This window comes from Sphaerodactylus townsendi, linkage group LG04 (assembly GCF_021028975.2).
Source record: "Sphaerodactylus townsendi isolate TG3544 linkage group LG04, MPM_Stown_v2.3, whole genome shotgun sequence".
NCBI lineage: Eukaryota > Metazoa > Chordata > Lepidosauria > Squamata > Sphaerodactylidae > Sphaerodactylus > Sphaerodactylus townsendi.
The window spans coordinates 154,869,718-154,896,351 of record NC_059428.1 but is presented as its reverse complement, the minus strand read 5'-3'; the positions used below and the strand labels follow the sequence as shown (position 1 = coordinate 154,896,351).

The following is a 26,634-nucleotide window of genomic DNA, read 5'->3' as shown; positions in this document are numbered from 1 at the left end:
GCCCGGAAAACCCACCACAACCAAACATGCAATTCATTAGAAGCATTTTAACCAACAACGCCTTTGCAGCAAAATTAGAAACAGTTAGCGCACTCATACATTCCCAGTTCTGGATGAAAATCCATCGGTCATAAACTGGTGAGAACAGCCCAGACCTAGTGTTTATGTAAATATGGAATTGCTAAGAGCACAGTGGACAAGCTATTGGGCCTAGGGGGAAATGTAGATGGTCAACTGGCTATAGGTGGATCGTCTAAAAACATTCATAAACTATGTGAAAAGATTTATTTGGAAAGATGTCCTCAAGCAGGTATCCGCTTTGGAGACCTCGTGGTTTGAGCAGTAAAATCCACAAATGATGCACTAGCCAGTGATGGCAAACCTTTGGCACTCCAGATGTTATGGACTACCATTCCCATCAGCCCTTGCCATCATGGCCAATTGGCCATGCTGGAAGGGGCTGATGGGAATTGTAGTCCATAACATCTGGAGTGCCAAAGGTTCGCCACCACGGCACTAGACATTTTCTTAAGCTTCCATTCTACACTGACCCCCAAGACATTATATTCCCAAGCACTGTGGGTCTGCAGAATAGCACCAGGTTGAATTTCTGGCATCTCCAGTTTCAAAAGGATTCGGTGATGTGAAAGATCTTGACGTGACACCCCGGAGAACCACATCTGGAGAGCAGACAAGGGAAGAAGAAGAAGAAGAAGAAGAAGAAGAAGAAGAAGAAGAAGAAGAAGAAGAAGAAGAAGAGGAGGAGTTTGGATTTGTATCCCCCCTTTCTTTCCTGAAGGAGACTCAAAGGGGCTTACAATCTCCTTGCCCTTCCCCCCTCACAACAAACACCCTGTGAGGTAGGTGGGGCTGAGAGAGCTCAGAAGAACTGTGACTAGCCCAAGGTCACCCAGCTGGCGTATGTGGGAGTGCACAGACGAATCTGAATTCCCCAGGTAAGCCTCCACAGCTCAAGCGGCAGAGCGGGGAATCAAACTCGGTTCCTCCAGATTAGAATCCACCTGCTCTTAACCACTACACCACTGCTGCTCTCAGCACTAAAAATAGTCCATCTGATTTGCATGTAGAAAGTCCCGATCATGTTCAGTTAAAAGGATTCGGTAAGCAGGTGTGACTCTGCTGTAGAGTCACTGCTTGTCAAGAGAAGTCAAAACTGGACTTGACAGACTCAGGACAAGACAGGTTTATGCCTTCATGGGACAAGATGATATGCCACATGCCTGGCAGCATCACAAAAGACCGGGACAAGCATGTGCGCAGAACCATAGAGTTGGAAGGGGCCACACAGGCAGATTCCTTTTAACATTCTGACAGCTCAACAGAAATTGTGAGCAGGTGCACAGATTAGATTCATCGTTCACAGACCTATCACCCTATCAGAGTTTTGCATCAAGGGATTTTCTTTCGATCCTGATAGATGGGAGTTTGCTGCGCTTGTAGAAACATGCCTTCCTTCCCTTTCGCCCGAACTGTAAATAGAACAGGAGTGATTGTGTTGTCCTTCAGGCGCTAGGTCCAAAAACTGTTACGTTCTCCCAAGCTTTTGGCTGAGAAATAATAATTGACCTGCTTTTTCTTGCTCCTGTGTTACACGATTAGGTTCCAAGGGTGTATTTTTGGTTTGTCTGCTGCATTTTTAAAGATTTGAGTTAGCAATATTGAAGAGGTCTCTTTTTTTGGTCAATTACTTAGGATGCTCTTGCTAATTTCTCTCTCTATTATTATTCATCAGTGGTTTCTTATGACAGCTAAACTGTTCTGATCAGTTGTTTTAATACAATGGTAAACTTTTAAGGAAACAGTGTAACTGCAACCACAGGAAAATAACATAAGACTCCAGCTTTTTAGCCTTCGATCGGGTGCCTGTCTTAAACAACTCTGTTTTATAAATCTGGTTGTTTAATTTATAGCTTTTATTGTTGCAAACTGCTGCTTAGGTTTTAATGGTTTAATGTTTTATGTTGTTGATTTGCTGTTTGATTGAACAGCCATATTGTGAGCCGCCTTGAGCTCTTCGGGGATAAGGCGGCCTATAAGTTTAACAAAATAAATAAATAAATAAATTCACAACTAACGAGAAATACAAAAGACGTATTTTCCTTCCTCTTCCTCCCTTTGGCAGGAGGGGGAAAGGGGGGGGGGAAACCCGCATTGCTAAAACGCTGCGCAATTAAACACTTAGGAAAGTTGAGTTGTTAAAAACCTTGACGAACACAGCAGGCAGGAGATAATTACAGCATCCCCTCACAAGGAAGGGAAACCACAAGAATGGACAGAAAAATTCTGACACTTTATGAGAAAGGTGTGTGTGTGCGTGTGGCAAAAGCAACCATTAGACTCATGACTGATTTTAATCCTTGAGCATAACTGAAAAAGGGTTCGTCCCTGGGATTAAAACTGGAGGTATTCAGTAAGTAACAAGGATAATATTGCGCTTCAGGTTTCACTGAATTATCTGGCAGCGGAAGATTTGATCCATCTTATTTTCAGTTTATTAGCTGTGCGTGGTTGGGGGGCTTCCAATATGTAAATTAAAATCTTTGTTTGGCTTTCTAAACGTTCTGCGGACACAGAGATTCTCTGGAAGCCAAATCAGACCAGTGGTTCCGGGGTCCCAGGTACTCTGGACCCAAGTGGGAAATACCTGGAGGCTCTTGAGGGCGGGGCCTGGAGAGGGCAGGATTATGGGATAAGGAGGGACTCTGTAAGGTACAATACTGTCCCCCTTCAAAAGTGGCCATTTTCTCCCCTGGGGATCAGTCCTAATAGCAGGAGATCGCCACCCACCACGAAACTAGTGTTGGGTGCCTGGGTGTGTGCACGTAAGAGATTAGTACCAAAGACACTCAGGTTCAAATCCTTGCTTGTTTGCTAGCGAGTTTAGGGACAGTCTCCCTGCCTAGCCTACCTCGCCAGATGTTTGTGTAGCAAGGAATCGAGTGGGTTCAGGGCTGCTACGAAACTATGCCGCTTCCCACCGGACAAAGGGTTCTTCCCGAGCCCTTCCTCCTCGTACAGTTCAAAATGCAACTGGCTATTTGAAAGCAAATCACCGGACTTCCTTAACTCCGTGGGATCTCAGGGTCTGTGGAATTTGAACTGTCTTGGGGTGCTGTATTAAGATGGCACAGGGAGCGAGGGATCATAATCTGGATTACAACCAGCCATGGAAGTGCAACCTGATGCATCTTTTGGCTGCTCCTGCCCGATCCTATGCATAGAGAGCCAGCTTGATGTAGTGGTTAAGAGCAGGTGCACTCTAATCTGGAGAACTGGGTTTGATTCCCTGCTCTGCCAACTTGAGCTGTGGTGAACCAGATTAGCTTGCGCACTCCAACGCACGCCAGCCGCGTGACCTTGGGCTAGTCACGGTTCTTCGGAGCTCTCTCAGCCCCACCCACCTCACAGGGTGTTTGTTGTGAAGGAAGAAGGGAGAGGAGTTTGCCAGCCCCTTTGAGTCTCCTTACAGGCAAGAAAGGGGGGATATAAATCCCACTCTTCTTATGTTTATCTGAAGCAAAGGATGCTTAATTCAACGGCCCTTACTCTCTATGCCAGTGATGGTGAACCTTTTTGAGACCGAGTGCCCAAATTGCAAGCCAAAACCCACTTATTTATTGCAAAGTGCCAACACGGCAATTTAACCTGAATACTGAGGTTTTAGTTTAGAAAAAAACGGTTGGCTCTGAGGGGTGCGTTACTCAGGAGTAAGCTTGGTGGTAGTCGGTGGCTTTGCTTTGAAGCAGCTGTGCATCTCTTCCAATGGGTGAATCACGACCCTAGGAGGGTTTACTCAGAAGCAAGCTCCATTGCCAGCAACCGAGCTTACTCCCAGGTAAAGGATTGTGCTTTTGTTCTTTGCATGAAAATCAGTGGGGTTTAACAGCGCTTAACAGGGTTACCTACACTACTTCCCCAAAACTTGGTCTTAGGTTTAATGCTAATAATTGAGCGCAGCAGCCCAGGCCAGCCTAGATGTGGGGGGGAGGGCACTCTGTTTGTGCTTGCCCACAGAGAGGGCTCTGAGTGCCACCTCTGGCACCCATGCCATAGGTTCGCCACCACTGCTCTATGCACAAGGTCCCAAACCATTTCCCTTTCCATACTCCGGGAGAGGACTCAGCGCGAAGATGAAGATGCAAAGTACAGAATCGTGTCCCAGAAAGCTTTGGAGGGCTGCCAGCAGTCGCCCTTTCGCGGCAGTGATTAATAATGCGAGGCGAATTATAAAAAAAGAGGAAAGACGTGCAAAAAGAGCAACCCGCAGGAGAGATCACATGGAGCCACTGGGGGGGGGGGGGGAATCTCTTTTTTAACACAGAGCTGTTCCAAACGGGAAGGGAGAGGGCAAAGGGACAGAGATGTTCTTTTTAGGTGCAAATCGGGAAATCATATTTAATGGTTCTCTTAACCGTCTTGGCATTATCTGCGTTTAAAAACGGCACAGTATGTGGGCTCAGTAGAGGCCCTCTGAGGAGCTTTCCCACACAATAATTAACACACATTTCAGGCTATGCGTGATACTCTGCTCTTTAAAGCATGCAATTTTGTCTGCCTCTGACGGATAGAGGCAGAGGGGGAGAAAAGCCGTCCTCATCGAGAGTGTAAAGGTAGACTTTAATCTGGAGAACCGGGTTCGGTTCCCCGCTCCTTCACGGAAGCTGCTGGGCGACCCTGGGCCAGTCACGGTTTTCTCAGAACTCAGGAGCAGCGGCGGCGTAGTGGTTAAGAGCAGGTGCACTCTAATGTGGAGGAACCGGGTTTGATTCCCTGCTCTGCCGCCTGAGTGGTGGAGGCTTATCTGAGGGATTAGCCTGCACACTCCAACACACCCACACAGCTGGGTGACCTTGGGCTAGTCACAGTTCTTCGGAGCTCTCTCAGCCCCACCCACCTCACAGGGTGTTTGTTGTGAGGGGAGGAAGGGAAAGGAGTTTGTAAGCCTCTGGGGATGGCCGGGGAGGCTGGGAGAGCAGCAGTGGCGTAGGATGTTAAGAGCTCGTGTATCTAATCTGGAGGAACCGGGTTTGATTCCCCGCTCTGCCGCTTGAGCAGTGGAGGCTTATCTGGGGAATTCAGATTAGCCTGTACACTCCCACACACGCCAGCTGGGTGACCTTGGGCTAGTCACAGCTTCTCGGAGCTCTCTCAGCCCCACCTACCTCACAGGGTGTTTGTTGTGAGGGGGGAAGGGCAAGGAGATTGTAAGCCCCTTTGAGTCTCCTGCAGGAGAGAAAGGGGGGATATAAATCCAAACTCCTCCTCCTCCTCTTCTTCTTCTTCCTCTTCTTCCTCTTCTTCTTCTTCTTCTTCTTCTTCGAGTCTCCTTACAGGAGAGAAAGGTGGGGTATAAATCCAACTCTTCTCCTTGTTGGCCCATGCAGAGGCAGGAAATGGCAAACCACCCCCAAATGTCTCTGGCCTTGAAAATCCTACAGGCCAGCTGTGACTTGACAGCCCCTTCCACCACCACAGAGATGGAAGAATGAAGAAAGATAGAGCTGCAGGGGTGTTCATGTGCGTACAGGGGGCAGGATCTTTCTCCTAGCTACCATTCCAGCTTGCTTGGGCAGCAAAACAGCTCGAGAACGCCACGGGGACAGCGGCTGATCGAAGGACCTTCCTGACTTGTTTCAACCTTGACAGCACCACCTCCCCGTTTTCTTCCACCGCCATGTTACCCGAAGTGTTAACTCATCCGCCCGGCTAATGGATGTCACCAGTTGACTGCAATCGTTTAATTTTCTGTTAATGATGCCGTTTTAAGCAGCGCCATCTGCCTCTCCCTTCATCGGCTCAAACGTGGGCCTTCCGTGTGCTTCTGAGCGGCTCCTTCAATTACTGGAGACCTTGAAGGTGACAGGCCTAACTCAGGGCATGGTTCAGAAGCGTTGCAAAAAAACCCGTTCCTGAAGGGTTGTTGCTAAGAGATGCTTTCCGCAACTCGTTTGAAGGAGCTCGTTCGTATGTGGAACGAGAGCCGATTTGAGGAAGGTTAAAGGAGTTTCTCTTCTGATACGAGGAAGGATTTTCTCGTCAGGTTTTCAAGTCATCTCTGACTCGCGGCAAGCCTGTGAGGTTTTAGAGGTAAGGGACAAAGTGGGTTTGCGGGGATCGCCTTCCCCCTGCCCCAAGAACGCATGCCAATGCCCAAACCACCAACCAAGATGTGACAAAGCAGCAGAGCACAGAAATGTGGAGCTAGAAGAGCATTAAAGGGAATTTAATCCAACCTTCTGCACAACACAGGAAATGTACAACTATCTCCCCACGCACACACATTCAAGAAGAAGAGTTTGGATTTCTATCCCCCGCCCTTTCTCTCCTGTAAGGAGACTCAAAGGGGCTGACAATCTTCTTTCCCTTCCCTCCACCACAACAAACACCCTGTGAGGTAGGTGGGGCTGAGAGAGCTCCAAAGAACTGCTACTAGCCGAAGGTCACCCAGCTGGCATGTGTTGGAGTGCACAAGCTAATCTGGTTCCCCAGATAAGCCTCCACAGCTCGAGTGGCAGAGCGGGGAATCAAATCCAGTTCTCCAGATTAGAGTGCACCTGCTCTTAACCACTATGCCAAGCTGGCTCAGAGGTGGTTTGCCATTTCCTGCCTCTGCACTATGACCCCCCAGTATCCCCAGGAGGTCTCCCATCCAAATCCTTGCCAAGGTCGCCCCAACTTCGCTTCTGAGATCTGATGAGATCCAGCTAGACTGGGCCATCTACCTCCGGGCAGGAACGGCATTAGAGATGTGCATTCGTTGTCAAAAAAATTTCAAAGAATTCACCCGTTCATCATTTTAAACAAAAACGAATGGGGATTGAAATGAAGGCTATTCATTTCGTTTGTTTCCCCAGTGCCTGGGAGCCCTGGTTAGAGAGTTCTAGGAAAATGGAGGGAGGGATAAGAGAGAAGTTTCAAAAAGTCAGTCTGTTTTAAAAGCCTTCCGGGCCAATTTAATCCACTTCCTGTCTATCTTAAATCGGCACAGATCAACTTGATGTCTACGGCAGGGTCAGTAACGTGCTTTTTGTGGTTGGCACGAGCAGAGTGTCCTGGCTACCATTACGTTAACCGTCTGGCTTTTCCAAACTTGATGTAAACTGCTTCGACTTTTATCTCACAGGCCTCTCATATTATATTAATAACTGGATGGATGGATTTTTCTGTAATTACTTTCATGGTAATGCTTGCTTGGCAGTAAACATTTCTCTGGTTCGTTCTCTGGCTTCCTTCCCTAGATAGTTACTTTGATTGCAAATTATGCAACTGCTTTTGATCACTGTAATTATTTTGGGGTGGGTCACAGCCCAGTGATAGGGTTTGGCTTACAGAAGGCCTGGGTTCTCAGTCCCGAAACATCTCGAGTTAAAAAAGGACCTAGGACAGTGATGGTGAACCTTTTTGAGACCGAGTGCCCAAATTGCAACCCAAAACCCACTTATTTATCGCAAAGTGCCAACACGGCAATTTAACCTGAATACTGAAGTTTTAGTTTAGAAAAAAACGGTTGGCCCTGAGGGGTGTGTTACTCAGGAGTAAGCTTGGTGGTAGTCGGTGGCTTTGCTTTGAAGCAACCGTGCATCTCTTCCAATGGGTGAATCACGACCCTAGGAGGGTTTACTCAGAAGCAAGCCCCATTGCCAGCAACTGAGCTTACTCCCAGGCAAAGGATTGTGCTTTTGTTCTTTGCATGAAAATCAGTGGGGTTTAACAGCGCTCAACAGGGCTACCTACACTGCTTCCCCAAAACTAGGTCTTAGGTTTAATGCTAATAATTGAGCCCAGCAGCCCAGGCCAGCCTAGATGTGTGGGGGGGGGGGGGAGGGCACTCTGTTTGTGCTTGCCCACAGAGAGGGCTCTGAGTGCCACCTCTGGCACCCATGCCATAGGTTCGCCACCACTGACCTAGGAGAAGCAGGCCAGGAAGGACCCCTGGGTGAGAACCCCGAAGTAGTAGTAGTAGTATTGTTAGTGGTAGTTGTAGTGGTAGTAGTATTATAGAAGAAGAAGAGGAGGAGGAGTTTGGATTTATATCCCCCCTTTCTCTCCTGTAAGCAGACTCAAAGGGGCTTACAAACACCTTTCCCTTCCTCTCCCCACAACACACACCTTGTGAGGCAGGTGGGGCTGAGAGAGTTCCAAAGAACTGTGACTAGCCCAAGGTCACCCAGCAGGAATGTAGGAGTGCGGAAACACATCTGGTTCACCAGATAAGCCTCCGCCACTCAGGTGGAGGAGGAGTGTGGAATCAAATCCGGTTCTCCAGATTAGAGTGCACCTGCTCTTAACCACTACACCACACTGGTATGAGATGGCCTAACTCATGTCAGTTTCTTATTTGATTTGTCTTCACACCTGTAGCAACTTTTTCTTGATGTTCCAGTGCAGTGTTTCAGCCAGGACATTTGATCCCCCCCCCCCCCCCCAAAAGGCCTGGGTAGGCCAGACTAGCCAGATCTCATCAGATCTTGGAAGCTAAGCAGGATGTTGGTCAGTGCTTGGACGGGAGACCACTACAGAAGCCCAGGTTCTCAATGCAGAGGCGAGGAATGGCAGACAACTTCTGAACGTCCCTTGCCTTGAAAACCCTGCCTCATCTGGCAACTAAGCAAAAACTAAAACCAGGGGGTGTACATTGAAAATGCTGGGGGGAAAGAATTGGGACTAATAAAAGGAAACATTTCTTCACGCAACGCGTGACGGGTGTTTGGGATATGCTGCCGCAGGAGATGGCGATGGCCACTAACCTGGATAGCTTTAAAAGCGGCTTGGACAGATTGTTGGGGGAGAAGTCAATCTATGGCTACCAGTCTTGATCCTCCTTAATCTAAGCAGACCATGTGCTCGGGAGCAGCAGCAGCAGAAGGTCATTGCTTTCACCTTCTGCCTGTGAGCTCCCAAAGGCACCTGGTGGGCCACTGCGAGTAGCAGAGTGCTGGACTAGATGGACTCTGGTCTGATCCAGCAGGCTCTTTCTTATGTTCTTAAGACCATTGCTTTCACCTCCTGCCTGTGAGCTCCCCAAGGCACCTGGTGGGCCACTGCGAGTAGCCGAGTGCTGGACTAGATGGACTCTGGTCTGATCCAGCAGGCTCTTTCTTATGTTCTTAAGGCCATTGCTTTCACCTTCTGCCGGTGAGCTCCCAAAGGCACCTGGTGGGCCACTGTGAGTAGCAGAGTGCTGGACTAGATGGACTCTGGTCTGATCTAGCAGGCTCTTTCTTATGTTCTTAAGACCATTGCTTTCACCTCCTGCCTGTGAGCTCCCCAAGGCACCTGGTGGGCCACTGCGAGTAGCCGAGTGCTGGACTAGATGGACTCTGGTCTGATCCAGCAGGCTCTTTCTTATGTTCTTAAGACCATTGCTTTCACCTCCTGCCTGTGAGCTCCCAAAGGCACCTGGTGGGCCACTGCGAGTAGCAGAGTGCTGGACTAGATGGACTCTGGTCTGATCCAGCAGGCTCTTCCTTATGTTCTTAAGGCCATTGCTTTCACCTCCTGCAGGTGAGCTCCCAAAGGCACCTGGTGGGCCACTGTGAGTAGCAGAGTGCTGGACTAGATGGACTCTGGTCTGATCCAGCAGGCTCTTTCTTATGTTCTTAAGGCCATTGCTTTCACCTCCTGCCTGTGAGCTCCCAAAGGCACCTGGTGGGCCACTGCGAGTAGCCGAGTGCTGGACTAGATGGACTCTGGTCTGATCCAGAAGGCTCTTCCTTATGTTCTTAAGGCCATTGCTTTCACCTCCTGCAGGTGAGGTCCCAAAGGCACCTGGTGGGCCACTGTGAGTAGCAGAGTGCTGGACTAGATGGACTCTGGTCTGATCCAGCAGGCTCTTTCTTATGTTCTTAAGGCCATTGCTTTCACCTCCTGCAGGTGAGCTCCCAAAGGCACCTGGTGGGCCACTGCGAGTAGCAGAGTGCTGGACTAGATGGACTCTGGTCTGATCCAGCAGGCTCTTCCTTATGTTCTTAAGGCCATTGCTTTCACCTCCTGCAGGTGAGCTCCCAAAGGCACCTGGTGGGCCACTGCGAGTAGCAGAGTGCTGGACTAGATGGACTCTGGTCTGATCCAGCAGGCTCTTCCTTATGTTCTTAAGGCCATTGTTTTCACCTCCTGCAGGTGAGCTCCCAAAGGCACCTGGTGGGCCACTGTGAGTAGCAGAGTGCTGGACTAGATGGACTCTGGTCTGATCCAGCAGGCTCTTTCTTATGTTCTTAAGGCCATTGCTTTCACCTCCTGCCTGTGAGCTCCCAAAGGCACCTGGTGGGCCACTGCGAGTAGCCGAGTGCTGGACTAGATGGACTCTGGTCTGATCCAGCAGGCTCTTCCTTATGTTCTTAAGGCCATTGCTTTCACCTCCTGCAGGTGAGCTCCCAAAGGCACCTGGTGGGCCACTGCGAGTAGCAGAGTGCTGGACTAGATGGACTCTGGTCTGATCCAGCAGGCTCTTTCTTATGTTCTTAAGGCCATTGCTTTCACCTCCTGCCTGTGAGCTCCCAAAGGCACCTGGTGGGCCACTGCGAGTAGCCGAGTGCTGGACTAGATGGACTCTGGTCTGATCCAGCAGGCTCTTCCTTATGTTCTTAAGGCCATTGCTTTCACCTCCTGCAGGTGAGCTCCCAAAGGCACCTGGTGGGCCACTGCGAGTAGCAGAGTGCTGGACTAGATGGACTCTGGTCTGATCCAGCAGGCTCTTCCTTATGTTCTTAAGGCCATTGCTTTCACCTCCTGCAGGTGAGCTCCCCAAGGCACCTGGTGGGCCACTGTGAGTAGCAGAGTGCTGGACTAGATGGACTCTGGTCTGATCCAGCAGGCTCTTCCTTATGTTCTTAAGGCCATTGCTTTCACCTCCTGCAGGTGAGCTCCCCAAGGCACCTGGTGGGCCACTGTGAGTAGCAGAGAGCTGGACTAGATGGACTCTGGTCTGATCCAGCAGGCTCTTCCTTATGTTCTTAAGGCCATTGCTTTCACCTCCTGCAGGTGAGCTCCCAAAGGCACCTGGTGGGCCACTGCGAGTAGCAGAGTGCTGGACTAGATGGACTCTGGTCTGATCCAGAAGGCTCTTCATGTTCTTAAGGCCATTGCTTTCACCTCCTGCAGGTGAGCTCCCAAAGGCACCTGGTGGGCCACTGTGAGTAGCAGAGAGCTGGACTAGATGGACTCTGGTCTGATCCAGCAGGCTCTTCCTTATGTTCTTAAGGCCATTGCTTTCACCTCCTGCAGGTGAGCTCCCAAAGGCACCTGCTGGGCCACTGCGAGTAGCAGAGAGCTGGACTAGATGGACCCTGGTCTGATCCAGCAGGCTCTTCCTTATGTTCTTAAGGCCATTGCTTTCACCTCCTGCAGGTGAGCTCCCAAAGGCACCTGGTGGGCCACTGCGAGTAGCAGAGAGCTGGACTAGATGGACTCTGGTCTGATCCAGCAGGCTCTTCCTTATGTTCTTAAGGCCATTGCTTTCACCTCCTGCAGGTGAGCTCCCAAAGGCACCTGGTGGGCCACTGCGAGTAGCAGAGTGCTGGACTAGATGGACTCTGGTCTGATCCAGCAGGCTCTTCCTTATGTTCTTAAGGCCATTGCTTTCACCTCCTGCAGGTGAGCTCCCAAAGGCACCTGGTGGGCCACTGCGAGTAGCAGAGTGCTGGACTAGATGGACTCTGGTCTGATCCAGCAGGCTCTTCCTTATGTTCTTAAGGCCATTGCTTTCACCTCCTGCAGGTGAGGTCCCAAGGTCAGCTGGTGGGCCCACTGTAGTAGCAGAGTGCTGGACTAGATGGACTCTGGTCTGATCCAGCAGGCTCTTCCTTATGTTCTTAAGGCCATTGCTTTCACCTCCTGCCTGTGAGCTCCCAAAGGCACCTGGTGGGCCACTGTGAGTAGCCGAGTGCTGGACTAGATGGACTCTGGTCTGATCCAGCAGGCTCTTCCTTATGTTCTTAAGGCCATTGCTTTCACATCCTGCCTGTGAGCTCCCAAAGGCATCTGGTGGGCCACTGCGAGTAGCAGAGTTCTGGACTAGATGGACTCTGCTCTGACCCAGCAGGCTCTTCCTTATGTTCTTAAGGCCATTGCTTTCACCTCCTGCAGGTGAGCTCCCCAAGGCACCTGGTGGGCCACTGTGAGTAGCAGAGTGCTGGACTAGATGGACTCTGCGCTGATCCAGCAGGCTCTTCCTTATGTTCTTAAGGCCATTGCTTTCACATCCTGCCTGTGAGCTCCCAAAGGCATCTGGTGGGCCACTGCGAGTAGCAGAGTTCTGGACTAGATGGACTCTGCTCTGACCCAGCAGGCTCTTCCTCATGTTCTTAAGGCCATTGCTTTCACATCCTGCCTGTGAGCTCCCAAAGGCACCTGGTGGGCCACTGCGAGTAGCCGAGTGCTGGACTAGATGGACTCTGCGCTGATCCAGCAGGCTCTTCCTTATGTTCTTAAGGCCATTGCTTTCACATCCTGCCTGTGAGCTCCCAAAGGCATCTGGTGGGCCACTGCGAGTAGCAGAGTGCTGGACTAGATGGACTCTGGTCTGATCCAGCAGGCTCTTCCTTATGTTCTTAAGGCCATTGCTTTCACCTCCTGCAGGTGAGCTCCCCAAGGCACCTGGTGGGCCACTGTGAGTAGCAGAGTGCTGGACTAGATGGACTCTGGTCTGATCCAGCAGGCTCTTCCTTATGTTCTTAAGGCCATTGCTTTCACCTCCTGCCTGTGAGCTCCCAAAGGCACCTGGTGGGCCACTGCGAGTAGCCGAGTGCTGGACTAGATGGACTCTGCGCTGATCCAGCAGGCTCTTCCTTATGTTCTTAAGGCCATTGCTTTCACCTCCTGCCTGTGAGCTCCCAAAGGCATCTGGTGGGCCACTGCGAGTAGCAGAGTTCTGGACTAGATGGACTCTGCTCTGACCCAGCAGGCTCTTCCTTATGTTCTTAGGTAGAAATGGGAAAGCCCAATTATACCAGTAAAAACAAGCCAGTTAGTAAACCTGTGTGTGGCAGATTATGATGCCCATGCACCTCTTAATTTGAGAGCATCCACACATTGTAACTACCTCACAGAAATTCCTGCACAGAATTCACAGCGCACCCCATGTGCCTGCATACAAAGGGTTTGGTCTTCTTGAAAAAGCCTGTCTGGTCAATTTAAGCCACTTCCTGTATTAAAAGCCTACCTGGGACAATTTAATCCACTTCCTGTCTACCTTAAATCCACACAGATCAACTTGACATTATTTCAATGGCGGAAAACACCATGATGCCTGAGGAAATTGAACTGGAAATGACCAAGATCCAAAGGCTCCGGGAAGTGTTGGTCAGAAGAGAGTCGGAACTCCGGTTCATGTAAGTAAATAGCCCACTTCTTGAAGCAAGATTCTAGCAAGATTCAATCCCTTTGTTGGAAGAATGAGCAAATGGTTTGGGGATGTCGGGTTTTAGAAACAGCAGCTCGAAACTGTCAAAAATGAAAAATGCTTCAAGAAGAACATCAGTCTGATTTTGAAAAGAGCAGACTATAAAACACATGCAAAACTTGGGTTTTGATTTATCAAGTTAATGCATGCCTTCAGATGCGCTGATTACAAACCAGGCGTTTTTCAGCAGGGGTGCGTGACCTGTGGAATAAATGCCCTTCGCTTTTACGTTCCCCTGGAATTATCCCCTTTTTGTTTCAAGGTTGACAAGTCGCCTAAACTTTTAAACTTCTCAAAGTTTTATGCCTTTTCTGTGCTTTGGCTCGGGGTTTTAATACTGGATTTAATTGTGGGTTTATTGCTTAATCACTGTTGGGGTTTTATGTTTTGATTATACTTTATTTTGTAAACTACCATGAGCAGGGGCTACAGAGAGGTGGCCCAGACGTTTGCTGAATGAATAGAAACTACACAGGTCAGTGGGGCTGAAAAGGCATTTTGTGTATGTTCTCTGTAAATAAATACATATAATACTATCACACTCCCAAATGTCTAACTACTGCCATACCATAATGTGCACGCATGTGTCAAGTACCGCCACGTTGATACTGACTTATGGGTTGACTTGGCAAGAGACTGAGGCCCCTTCCGCACATGCAGAATAATGCACTTTCAATCCACTTTCAGTGCACTTCGCAGCTGGATTTCACTGTGCGGAAGAGCAAAACCCACTTCCAAACCATTGTGAAAGTGGATTGAAAGTGCGTTATTCTGCATGTGCGGAAGGGGTCTAAGAGAGGTGGTTTGCCATTGCTTTTCTTTGGATAACAACCCTGGCTTCTTCGGTCTCGTAATCACTGTGAATATTTGTAGGTGTCATAAAACCACACTACACATCTACGATCACCAGAAGGCAGCTGCCAAGATGCTTCCGTGAGCCAGACGATCATGTTCACTTGATCTAATTCCTTTACAGACTTTGGGACGATCATCCCCTATTTGGAAGGATCTTCCTGCCACTCCATGTGTCCCCCATTATCTTAACATCCATTTTTAGAACATCTTTTCAACTAGCTTACACCTCACCTTCCTTGATTTATCTTCTGACTGGACTTTCTGGCTTCGGTTCATGGTTTCTTGCTCATTGCTTCCAGAAAACACTATTGCCCACATTTTGGAAAAAGCTCAGGTTCAAAGCCTGGCCTCTCCAATTCACGGGTGCCCGGTGTCTGAAGTATCTGAAACTAGACAGATGGCCCGCCTCGACAGAAAAGCGTTTTGTATGCTACTGCTTGGCATTGGGGAACTTCTGTGTGGAATAGATTCACAGCACAATTTAGGCTCAGTTTCTGGAAATTATAACCACGGTAAGAACATAAGAACAAGCCAGCTGGATCAGACCAGAGTCCATCTAGTCCAGCTCTCTGCTATTCGCAGTGGCCCACCAGGTTTATCCTTTGTTTATCCTTTGTTTCTGGAAATTATAACCTGTCAGCACAGTGAAGGGAAATACCAGTGTGATTGTGCAATCGGGAGCAACAGCAACACACCTGTTGCCCTACGAAATCAAACAAACACTTTGCTGTAAAATTCTGTATGGATGCAGTGAGTCAGAGGAAAATCTGCTTCTCGAAGTCCTCATTTCCCTTGACAGTTTCTACGCCAAACGGCACAAAGGCTTTGCAATAAAACTGTATCCACGGAAGGGTGGGAGCCATCTGTCTTGGTTTATTCATCACCTTTCCGTCGCTTGGTCTGTGTGTTCCAAATTTTCCACATTTCCAGTTTGCCCTTTCGATTTCGTCAAGAGTTTATGCCGGCAGCCCTGCTCCCTTGCCGTTTCTCATTGATCAAACAACTGAAGGAACAAAGCGCATCTGACAAGAAGGTTCCAGCCAGCAGAGTTTTGGATCTAGCTGTTTTTCCCCTATAATTTTCTCTTGACATTGGCAGCCCCAGGGTTAAAAGCATCCCCCCCCCCACCTCCAGCACCCTCCATGAAGCCATTAAGTGGGTCAGATATTTTAAGAACCGCCGTAATGTTGTCCCTTGGCAGCGGCAATTTACTAGATTTATGCAGGAAATTTTTACACTCCAGGGTCCTTGCTCAAAGAGGCTCCCGTGTTAAACACACCAAAAGGCATAATCGTTCACAGCTATAAAAATAAAACTGAGAAAAATCTAAAGCCGAGGGTGGGAAGTCATGAAGACGAGTCTAATTTCTCTCCCTCTGAACGGACTGTTTCTGTGGAAGTTTTCAGGAAACGCCAATAAAAGAAAAGGTTAAAGTTCCTTCGTGTGCATTCCCCCACCACCACACCGAGTCTCATTCTTGACAAACCAATCTTGGCAGCTATATTTGCACAAAAAAACCCCAAAACAAAACCACAGAATAGACACCTGAGTCCTCATAGTGCACAGAGATGCTATCCTGACAACACTTCAAATGCACTGCTACTGCCTACTAGCTTCATTAGCAAGTAGGAAGTCAGACTAAGATACTGCTTAAATAATATAAAATAGAGGAAGTAAAAAGAAATTTATCAGAATAGTAAGGAAGATATGTTATATAAGTTCTATAAGATGATGTTGTAATGTTAGTTGATGCAAAAAGGAATTAGGAATAAGATGAGAAAGTAGATATGATTTAATTGAAAGGCATTTGTAATATTTTAAAAGTACTTAAATAATGTATGTCTGATTTATGTTGATTTATCAATAAAATTAATTAAAAAAACAAATGCACTGCTACTGAACAAAGGGTGTATTTGTCAAGGTTTAGGGTAGGGGTCTGCAACCTGTGGCTCTCCAGATGTTCATGGACTATAATTTCCATCAGCCCCTGCTGGCAGGGGCTGATGGGAATTGTAGTCCATGAACATCTGGAGAGCCACAGGTTGCAGACCCCTGGTTTAGGGCAACGAGGATGAGCAGGCAGTAATTTCAATAGCCCTGCTCTTGGCCTTTACAAATATGATTCATTTTGAAGTTTTTGCTAGAGACAAAGAAAGAAAACATGTGGGCTGAGGCAGGGAGGAAACAGCCTCGGGAAAACCTCGCGGGGGTGGGACTCCTGTCCAGCTATGCGAAAAACACTGTTGATTTTTGCTGCCAAAGGTTTGTGGAATAGAAGAAAGCAGGAGAGATCTAGTTCCTGACCCACACGGTGATTCTGCTGCATTTAGCAACGCAATTAATCTGAAACACTTATTTTAGCATCAGTCTGAGATTCATGTTAACAGATTTCTGAGGAGGATGTTTGTACACAGAGGGAATTCCAACCAGGCGAATGAAAGGGAAAGATCAATGCCGTTGCACAAAGAAGAAGAAGAAGAAGAAGAAGAAGAAGAAGAAGAAGAAGAAGAAGAAGAAGAAGAAGAAGAAGAAGAAGAAGAAGAAGACGAGGAAGAGGATTTATATCCCCCCTTTCTCTCCTGCAGGAGACTCAGAGAGGCTTACAATCTCCTTGCCCTTCCCCCCTCACAACAAACACCCTGTGAGGTAGGTGGGGCTGAGAGAGCTCCGAGAAGCTGTGACTAGCCCAAGGTCACCCAGCTGGCGTGTGCGGGAGTGTACAGGCTAATCTGAATTCCCCAGATAAGCCTCCACAGCTCAAGCGGCAGAGGTGGGAATCCAACCCGGTTCCTCCAGATTAGATACACGAGCTCTTAACCTCCTACGCCAGTGCTGCTCCAGGAAGGAAAAAATATATACAAAAGGTCATGTGAATTACCCTTTAAGTCCATTTTAAATAGTGGATTTATGGAATTATAAAGTGTATGAAGTAATGACATATACCAAAACTGATTATCAGCATTGGAGCTGGAATGTGATATCTAAACTCACCATACTTTGTAGGCTTGCTAAATAACATTTGAGAACAGAATTTAGGTTTCTGGCCTTGACAATAATATACCCCGGTGCATTTAAGCATGTTTCCATGATGCTTTTCCACCACAGCGTCCGCAAAACAAAGATGAGAAAACTTCACCCCTGTATGTCCAGGTGGTAGCAACGGTAACAGTGCAATCCTAAAGCGGGGTGAGACATAGGATCGCCAGCCGACAGCTGACACCCGGTGGGAGATTGGCCACGCGGGGACATGGCGGGGAAGGGCGCATGACATAGTTATCAGATTTTTCAAGGCAAATTAGGATTGCGTGATTGACCGTATGCCGAAATTTCACAAACTATCAAGTTAAAATAAAGCATGCTTTTGAACTGTGCCTGAACCAAAACCCTGGTAAATTTGCAATAGTTTGTTAACAAAGGTACAGGTTGAACACGTTATCCAAGTATCCTACCTGAAGTCTGAATCGGCATTGGCCAGATGTGCTGGCACCTGGCCCCAGCAGATTCCCAATAACTTCCAGTAGGTACAATATCTGCAACCCGTGCTAACATTCCAGAGATTGGGTTTGAGGCTACTAAATTCGAGCTGCAACGCTTCTCGGCCTTTTGGCTGAGCTCAAGCGTAACATACTCTATGCAAGCTGCAACATTTGTAGCTGTATTTCCAGAACAGCAACTAAAACTCGTGCGGCTGAGAGTGCAGAGGCCTGACACCGCATCTCCAATAATGAAACTCGTTCCAGGCCCGACTCCCATTTTCATTAACTGGCCAGAGAAGTTAATTAGTCCCAGGCCAGCTCTAGCTGTTTCCAATTAGGCAGCGCTTTTGTGTTCCATTCGCACTTTTAAGCCAGCCTCCGCAAATAACTCGCATAAGTTTTACTTGCCGCAGAAATGCTGCCAAAGCATGGAGATATAATTTTTTAAAATCTATGTTTTTAGCCCTTTTTAGAGGAAAGGTACAGGGACACAATTTGAACATCAGTAAGCCTGGTGTTGCTTACAAACTGCCCTCAGACCAATGGTTTCAAATTTTCCAGAAATGTTACCTCTCTGCGGAAGAATAAGCAGATATTGTTGAAGGCTTTCGTGGCCGGATTCAACTGGTTGTGGTGGGTTTTCCAGGCTGTGTGGCCGTGGTCTGGTGGATCTTGTTTTATTTATTTATTTATTTATAGTTCCACTTTTATACCGCCCTCCCCCGAAGGGCTCAGGGCGGTTCACAACAGTAGCATCAAACAAGTGGATAAATAAAATCATATAGAGTAAGGTTAAAAAGTTAAAAGCAGCGCCCAAATTATTACAAACAATTTAAGTACAGATGGCGTCTGACTGCTAAACTCCTCTAAGAGGGGAACAGCGGGCCTCAATTGATGTTTGCGGGCACGGATATCAGCAGCTGGCCTCCCCAAAGGCCCGGTGGAATAGCTCGGTCTTACAGGCCCTGCGGAATTCATTAAGGTCCCGCAGGGCCCGGACAGCTGGAGGGAGAGCATTCCACCAGGCAGGGGCCAGGGCCGTAAAAGCCGTGGCCCTGGTGGAGGCCAGGCGCATCATAGAGGGGTGTATTCAGGGGTGTATCACAGAGGGAAGTCTGCTGTGTGTAACAGACTTCCCTCTGTGATACACCTCTGAAGGTGCCAGCCACAGATGCAGGAGAAACGTTAGGAACAAGATCCACCAGACCACGGCCCCAAGGCCCGGAAAACCCACCACAACCAGATAAGCAGATAGTTTTCACAAGAGATAAGCCTTTAGTTCGAGTATTCCTACAGCAAACAGTTATTTCTTCACTAAAGGCAACCAAAATTTAGAACCTCCAGGATCCAAAGTCAAGCAACACCAGAAAGCAACCATAACAACACACACACACTCAATTTGGGGCTCATGGTAACTCCATATTTTATTTGTTTGCTTAACTATATATAATGTGCTGTTCTCCCCAACTGAGGGGCAATAACTGTTGTTATCGATTTAATTAATTGTTTATGTGAATGTTGTTCACCGCCCAGAGCCCCCAGGGGATGGGGCGGTTTATAAATCGAAACAATAAATAAATAAATAAATAAATAAAACAGGTATACCCTCTTGCTATTTTATCCTCTTGCTATTTTATAAACATGACCTCTGCATCATTACATTTTAATAAAAGAACATGCACAGATCCCAGCCAATACCACAAAGGGGAGACAAGACAGAATTTTCACTGTTATGGAGGACTCACTTTGATCAGACAGTTAATAAAGCAGTCCTATCGTGGCAAGCAGGAATTTAAAAAATACCTGCCAGCAGAGAAAAGGTAGCAAAGCTTTTTCCTACTCACCGGAATCCTTGAATAAATCCGTTAAGAGGAGCTGTCCAGAGGATTTTTTTTTCAAAAGGGAAGCTGCAATGCAAAACTCTCAGCGTAGTCATTAAGTCAAAGGAACAGGCAGGGAAATCACACATTGAAAGGGGAATTTTTTAATTTGTTTCTATATTTGTACCCTTCTTTTCTGTACCGAGTGTGGACTCAAAGCAGCTTACAGTATTAAAAAAGCAACAGCCCATCATTACATACATAAATACGTGCATACAAAAATACAATAAAACTACCTGGCAGCAACCAACTAAACTACAGGGGAGGGAAAGGGGAAGAGTCGGTGGGGAAAGTTGCTTGCGGGTGAAAACTGTGAGATTTCACACCATGGTGGAAAGTTTGGGGCTTTGGTTGACAAAACTTGTCGACTGCAATTTTTAGAAGAACGCTGAAACTTCAGAGGAGTTGCCCGTAGTCTTCTTCTTGCATATCTAATTAAAATTTAATCCTACTTTAATTATAACGGTTGGAATGTCTTACCATGAAAACTGCACCAATGTTACGTAATCATTCATTAGAAATTTAAAAACTCCCCGCTGTGAAGAGTGGCCAGCTTGGGAAAAGGCATCAAAATGAGAGACAGCAAATGTGAGTTTTAAAAAAAAATGGTATGGGAGACTATTTGCCGCTAGAAAAAATAGGTAGTGAGTATGTTTTTGATGGGTGATTAATATACTTCACAGCTTCCCTGGAAAACTTCTCCAAGGAAGAAAATCGCAGGAAAAAGCATCGCAGCAGGATCTTCCTTGTCGCCAAGTGGACCTCAACACAAAAAGAACTTGCTGCAATAAATATGAATCCCAGGAACCGATTCTAGAAACCGACTTAATCAACACATATTATAGTCCATTTTTTCTTCTTCTTGTTTCTGTAGGATGGATGACATCCAGTTGTGTAAGGACATCATGAATCTTAAGACAGAACTGCAGAACTTAGTAGCGACCCCAGGTAAACTTTTCAGCAACAGTTGCTAGCACCACAAGAAAAAGTAAACCCCCAGCCGCAATTTAAAAGCTCCAAATCGAGACGGAATGCCCACCTACCAACTTGAAACTGCCAAAACAAAAACTTCCGCACAGAACAGGAAAAGAGTAGGATTGAAACGGGATGTACAGTCAGAAAAAGATGTCAGCGGGGCTGTATAATTGTCTGCTAGAGAACGCAACATGCCTGACTGTCTTTATAAGAACATAAGAACAAGCCAGCTGGATCAGACCGGAGTCCATCTAGTCCAGCTCTCTGCTACCCGCAGTGGCCCACCAGGTGCCTTTGGGAGCTCACAGGCAGGAGGTGAAAGCAATGGCCTTAAGAACATAAGAAAGAGCCTGCTGGATCAGAGCAGAGTCCATCTAGTCCAGCTCTCTGCTACTCGCAGTGGCCCACCAGGTGCCTTTGGGAGCTCACAGGCAGGATGTGAAAGCAATGGCCTTCTGCGGCTGTTGCTCCCGATCACCTGGTCTGTTAAGGCATTTGCAATCTCAGATCAAAGAGGATCAAGATTGGTAGCCATAAATCGACTTCTCCTCCATCAATCTGTCCAAGCCCCTTTTAAAGCTACCCAGGTTAGTGGCCATCACCACCTCCTGTGGCAGCATATTCCAAACACCAATCACACGTTGCGTGAAGAAGTGTTTCCTTTTATTAGTCCCCCCAGCATTTTCAATGAATGCCCCCTGGTTCTTTGTTGTAGAATACTTCACCTGGGTCTAGTGCCTACCTAGCCATGCTCCTACCATCCATTTGATAGTCGTTCAGCGAACTATGAATGCTCCTGTATCAAAGTACCATGTTCAATAATGCACAAAATAATGGTTTTGACAAAGGCGGCATGTAAAAACAAATGATAATCCTCATATTTGCGTGGGACTATATTCTAACGAGGAAGCGTACAATTTTCTCAATCACTGCACCTCAGCTAACATCTTTTTCTGAGACAGAGTAGCAAGGGGCCAAAACAGGTGTGATTTGAAAGATCAAAATTTTCTGAGACTTTTCCCTTTTAAGTGTTAACACTAACCCAATGGAATTAGTTTAATTAAAATAAGGATACCTTTAGGCTTGGTCTAAGCCCATTCTTGTCTCTCTGGTCTCTTTCCATTGTCTCCTTCTGGTGTCTGGTCCTTCTGTTCTACTACTGCGCAGCCACTAGAGTACACCATTCTTCCTAGATGACTTCCTAACATTTAGCAGCCAACTGTAGGAATGTATATCGTTAGGGATGATTTTAATAGCATAAGTGTGGTTTCAAATTTGTATTTACATATGTCATTTGTATGGTTCAAGCTGCCCTGAGCCCAGTTCACCAGGAGAGGGTGGAGTATACATAAACATTCTATTCTCTCCTACAGCAATTTGTAAAGAAGCATTAACCATATCCCAGGACCAACTAGTTAATCCTCTTCAGATTTGGGCAACGAAGCCACAAGGGTAAAAGCCCAGGAACCATTTAGTCCCCTTGGGTGGATCCAATCTACCACCTGGGGTCAGAATATTGAAAAATTCCTCCCAGCAAAACCAACACACAAATGCTCCAAATCCAATAATTGTATTCTACCGCCAGCGGAGTTGAAGAAGAAGAGTTGGAGTTATATCTCCCCTTTCTCTCCTATAGGAGACTCTAAGGAGCTTACAAACTCACAACAAACACCCTGTGAGGTAGGTGGGACTGAGAGAGCTCAGAAGAACTGTGACTAGCCCAAGGTCACCCAGCTGGCGTGTGTTGGCGTGTACAGGCTAATCTGAATTCCCCAGATAAGCCTCCACAGCTCAGGCGGCTGAGCGGGGAATCAAACCCGGTTCCTCCAGATTAGATACACGAGCTTTATCCACTACGCCACTGCTGCTCCTTGAGTTGAGGCTGGAAGGTATGACTCTTTTTAACTAGCCCGAGTTGTCAAGTCACAAGCGCAACATAGGGTGTTAGCCAGGAGCTCACAGATTGGAGCAGTGGAAACATTTGTGACTGCCAAAGCCCCCCCCCCCCCCCCCTCCAAATAAAAGTACCATGGAAACCGACTTTCTGCAGAATTGGAACTGGAAAAATATAATCACGGGTTGGTTCCAGCGAGCTGTTCCATTTGTTCCTGCCAGGTCGCCCCTCGTACTACCACCTCCACGCCACATGGCGTTTATGCACAGGTCCCATGATCTCCAGCCTAACTTTTCTACAGTCAAAACAGGGCCTCGCCCCTCCTTCCTGCCGCAGCAGAAAAACCGGCCGGCTCCCATCTCTCTCCGTTCAACCCACTCCTTTTCTTCCGGGCAGAAAAAGACAAGACGAAGCCGCAAAAACAAAGAGAAGATGAGCTGATTCAGAAGATCCATAAACTGGTACAGAAAAGAGATTTCCTGGTTGACGATGCAGAGGTGGAAAGATTAAGGTAAGCCCGGAAGTATTGAACAGCAATCGCCCGGGGATAAACAAGGCGTCCTTTGAAAAACAGAGAGCACTGCCTTGGTTGTTCTAGAGCAGTGGTGGCGAACCTATGGCACGGGTGCCAGAGGTGGCACTCAGCGCCCTCTCTGTGGGCACGCGCAAACAGAGAGCCCTCCCCCCACATCTAGGCTGGCCTGGGCTGCTGCGCTCAATTATTAGCATTAAACCTAAGACCAACTTTTGGGGAAGCAGTGTAGGTAACCCTGTTAAGCGCTGTTAAACTCCACTGATTTTCATGCAAAGAACAAAAGAACAATCCTTTACCTGGGAGTAAGCTCGGTTGCTGGCAATGGGGTTTGCTTCTGAGTAAACCCTCCTAGGGTCGTGATTCACCCATTGGAAGAGATGCACGGTTGCTTCAAAGCAAAGCCACCGACTACCACCAAGCTTACTCCTGAGTAACGCACCCCTCAGAGCCAACCGTTTTTTCTAAACAAAAACTTCAGTATTCAGGTTAAATTGCCGTGTTGGCACTTTGCAATAAATCAGTGGGTTTTGGGTTGCAATTTGGGCACTCGGTCTGAAAAAGGTTTGCCATCACTGTTCTAGAGCACAGGTGTCAAACTCGTGGCCCTCCAGATGTTCATGAACTACGATTCCCATCAGCCCTTGCCAGCATAGCCAATGCTCATGTTGGGAAGGACTGATGGGAATTGTAGTTCATGAACATCTGGAGGGCCATGAGTTTGACACCCCTGTTCTAGAGCTTCTAAGTCAGGTATGGCGGGTAGACAGAACTATCACCGACAGCTGCCTTCTAGGCCATATTACAAACCATAATTAAGGACCCCAGACATTCAGGGATTACTTTTCAGGGATAGAAGGGACTACAGTGGGAAAGATGGCATGAAAGCCCAAGCACCAAGTTCTTTGGATTTAGGACAACTGGGCTTTTCTCCAGAGCCGTGGAGAAAGCTTTAGGGGGTCACAGGCTGAAAAAAAGTAATGGTTTTTGCCCTACCTGTTATTTTACTTAATAGAGAGAAAGAGGAAGACAAAGAAATGGCCGAGTTTCTCCGGATTAAGTTGAAACCCCTCGACCACGTAACAAGATCGCCCACTGGTGAGTTTGTGTACCTTTCGAGGGGATGTAGTGGCCCGGCTCAGCCAGACTTCGTGGGTGGCCGGAGCGAGCCACGTAACCCCATGTCCCCATGGGTGGCTTGGGCTGAGAACGACGCCATTACGATGGAATTGCAGCCTTAGACGGCGGTCCACGTTGAAGAAGACGGGCCGTTTCAACTGCAGCCCTGAATTTAATGACGCTCTGTTCTGATTGCCACAGGGACGCCAGCGGAGAAGAAAGCGGAGCCGCCTCCTCCTCTTCCTCCAAACAAGCCCACCATCGCGAAAACAGGAATAGCTATTATTAAAGATTGCTGTGGGGCCACCCAATGTGCTATCATGTAACCCCTTCCTCTCTGGCTGCTCCTTCCTTATCAAAGTACCTTTTGGGAGGGGGCGTTCCTTTTCTATCCAGTGAAAACTGCAGAGGGAAAAGGACATAAAAAGCATTCACAGTCTTGACAGGTGAAATTTACTGTACTTTTTTTTTAAAAAAACAGTCGCTATTGTATGCTGGATGTACTGGTTGGTGACTCCTTCACAGCTGCACGGATCACTCAGCAAGCATGTTTAGTTAAGACTATATCTAAAATATAAGCTATACCCAGAGAACAGGACTTATTTAAAAAAATTAAAACTACACGCACCAGGGCGATGGCTCTCAGGTTTCGGAGCCTGATGCCAGTTTTTAACCTTATAAATATATATATGTGTGTGTATGTAATACAGGGAAAGAATAAGTCCCAACCCTATACCAGCTGTGAACTAGAAAATAATGCCACATAATCTGTAGAATAGCCGTTTTAATAGTCTCTGTGTATAGAATGCATTCAACCCTTTTGCCCGCGGCAAGTAGCAGGTCGGAAACCCTGCAATCCGCTAGCTACTTAGAGCAACAGCTGGCATATTAATATTGTAAATAGACAGCACCGCTATATAGTCTGTATTAGAAGCTGCTGGCAAATAACTATTGTGATTCCCAGTGACTTTTGCTGTGACATTGTCCCCCATCCTGGCAAATTGTGAACAGAGGGGAAGGTATTGGACTGTAGAGGTTTTAATTTCTCCACATGTCTTGGCGATCGTTCGCTCAGCTCCTCAGCCAGCCTGTCTGAAACACGTTCTCCCTGAAAATCCTTTGCAGATGTTGCTGAAGGCAGAGAAGTGGTCCAAGGTAGATCATGTTCTATTGGGGGACTGTTCCCATTGGGGGCAGCCTGGTTGGTTATTAAGATTCTCTCACAGAAAGCTGGACAAGGTGGAACCTGATTGGCTCCAGTAAAACACTTGTGACTTAGCAGGGAAGAGCCAGCGTGGGGTGGTGGTTAAGAGAGGCCGACTCCGATCTGGAGAACCGGGTTCGATTCCTCGCTTCTCCACAGGATGCCTTGTGCTTGACCAGGCACGATTCTGTCAGCGCTCTCAGCCCACCAGGAAGCACGCAACGGCAAACCTCTCTAGTTTGGACAGCCCCGTGGCGTTGCTGTAAGTCAGCTGAGATTTTATAGCACTCTCCACCACCTAGCAAGAGGGTATATTTAGGATCGCTGAAAGCAGATTCAAGAAGCCCTTAAGACAGGATTCCCAGCATGGGGTACGTGTTCCCCAGAGGTATGCGGAAAAAATTATGTAACATATTTGCTAATACAAGGGTACAGTTTTAGGAAAATCGGCTGCCAAGGGGTATGTGAGGAACCACTGCACTAAAAGATCCTCAGGAGATTTCCTAGCACTGTAAAAATAATGCACAAAGATGTACAACAAGCGCACTAGTAAAACGAGCCGTCGGTCCCTGTCATCCGCCCACCCTTGGGCTTACTGTTTTATGTGTAAGTATTACTACCAAAGGCTTTGCAGCCTTTTCGTTTGAAGAGTTAATAAAATGAAACATGGAATTAGCTATTGAAGTATCAGTAGTTAAGTGGATTGGTAGCTGAGAGGGAACACAAATGCTATGCGGTGACCGTGAATCACAGGGTCAGAAAAAGCAATTTTTTAGATATCCAGGTAAGCACTAGCGGGCAAGGATTATGGGACAAGGCATACAAAGGGCCACACTGAAAAGCCCAAATCAATCCGTAATGGACACTCAGCAGCATTCAGAATCGATGGCACAGAAACCGGTAGGCTGTGCAGCACTATTGTGAAACCACGGCTTCTTTCTTGCTGTGCACCACTCAATATTCAGGATTAACCTGTGGCAAATAACCGCAGGGCACTGCATGTGTACCTGTCAATAGGGAGAAAGATAGCTGACGCCTGCAATGCACATATAAATATAAGGATGAAGCAACTAATACTCAGAGTCAGAGATCTGAGAGAGGAGGTCCTCATTTGGATTGGCTTCTTCCAAGGAGCTCCAGCTAAGCTGAGGCACTGGCTGCCCCAAGACAAGACAAGTTTAGACAAGCACCTAGGCCTCTCCAACCAGAGAGGCAGCATGGTATAGTGGTTGAGAACAGGTGGACTCTAATCTGGAGAACCAGGTTCGATTCTCCATTC

The 26,634-nt window shown here is 47.5% G+C and overlaps 1 protein-coding gene across 1 annotated transcript in view; it reads left to right on the top strand.

Annotated features, from left to right (window-relative positions):
- The window catches only part of BMERB1 (bMERB domain containing 1), a 30,281-nt gene extending 4,251 nt beyond the window's left edge, over window positions 1-26,030 (top strand). Inside the window, exons 2-6 of the mRNA XM_048495300.1 lie at window positions 13,226-13,349; window positions 20,506-20,579; window positions 22,897-23,011; window positions 24,048-24,130; window positions 24,353-26,030. Of these exons, the coding sequence (XP_048351257.1) occupies window positions 13,226-13,349; window positions 20,506-20,579; window positions 22,897-23,011; window positions 24,048-24,130; window positions 24,353-24,477 (521 nt within the window). The 3' untranslated portion in view covers window positions 24,478-26,030. The remainder of the gene's footprint in view (window positions 1-13,225; window positions 13,350-20,505; window positions 20,580-22,896; window positions 23,012-24,047; window positions 24,131-24,352) is intronic.
- Window positions 26,031-26,634: the final 604 nt, after the last annotated feature.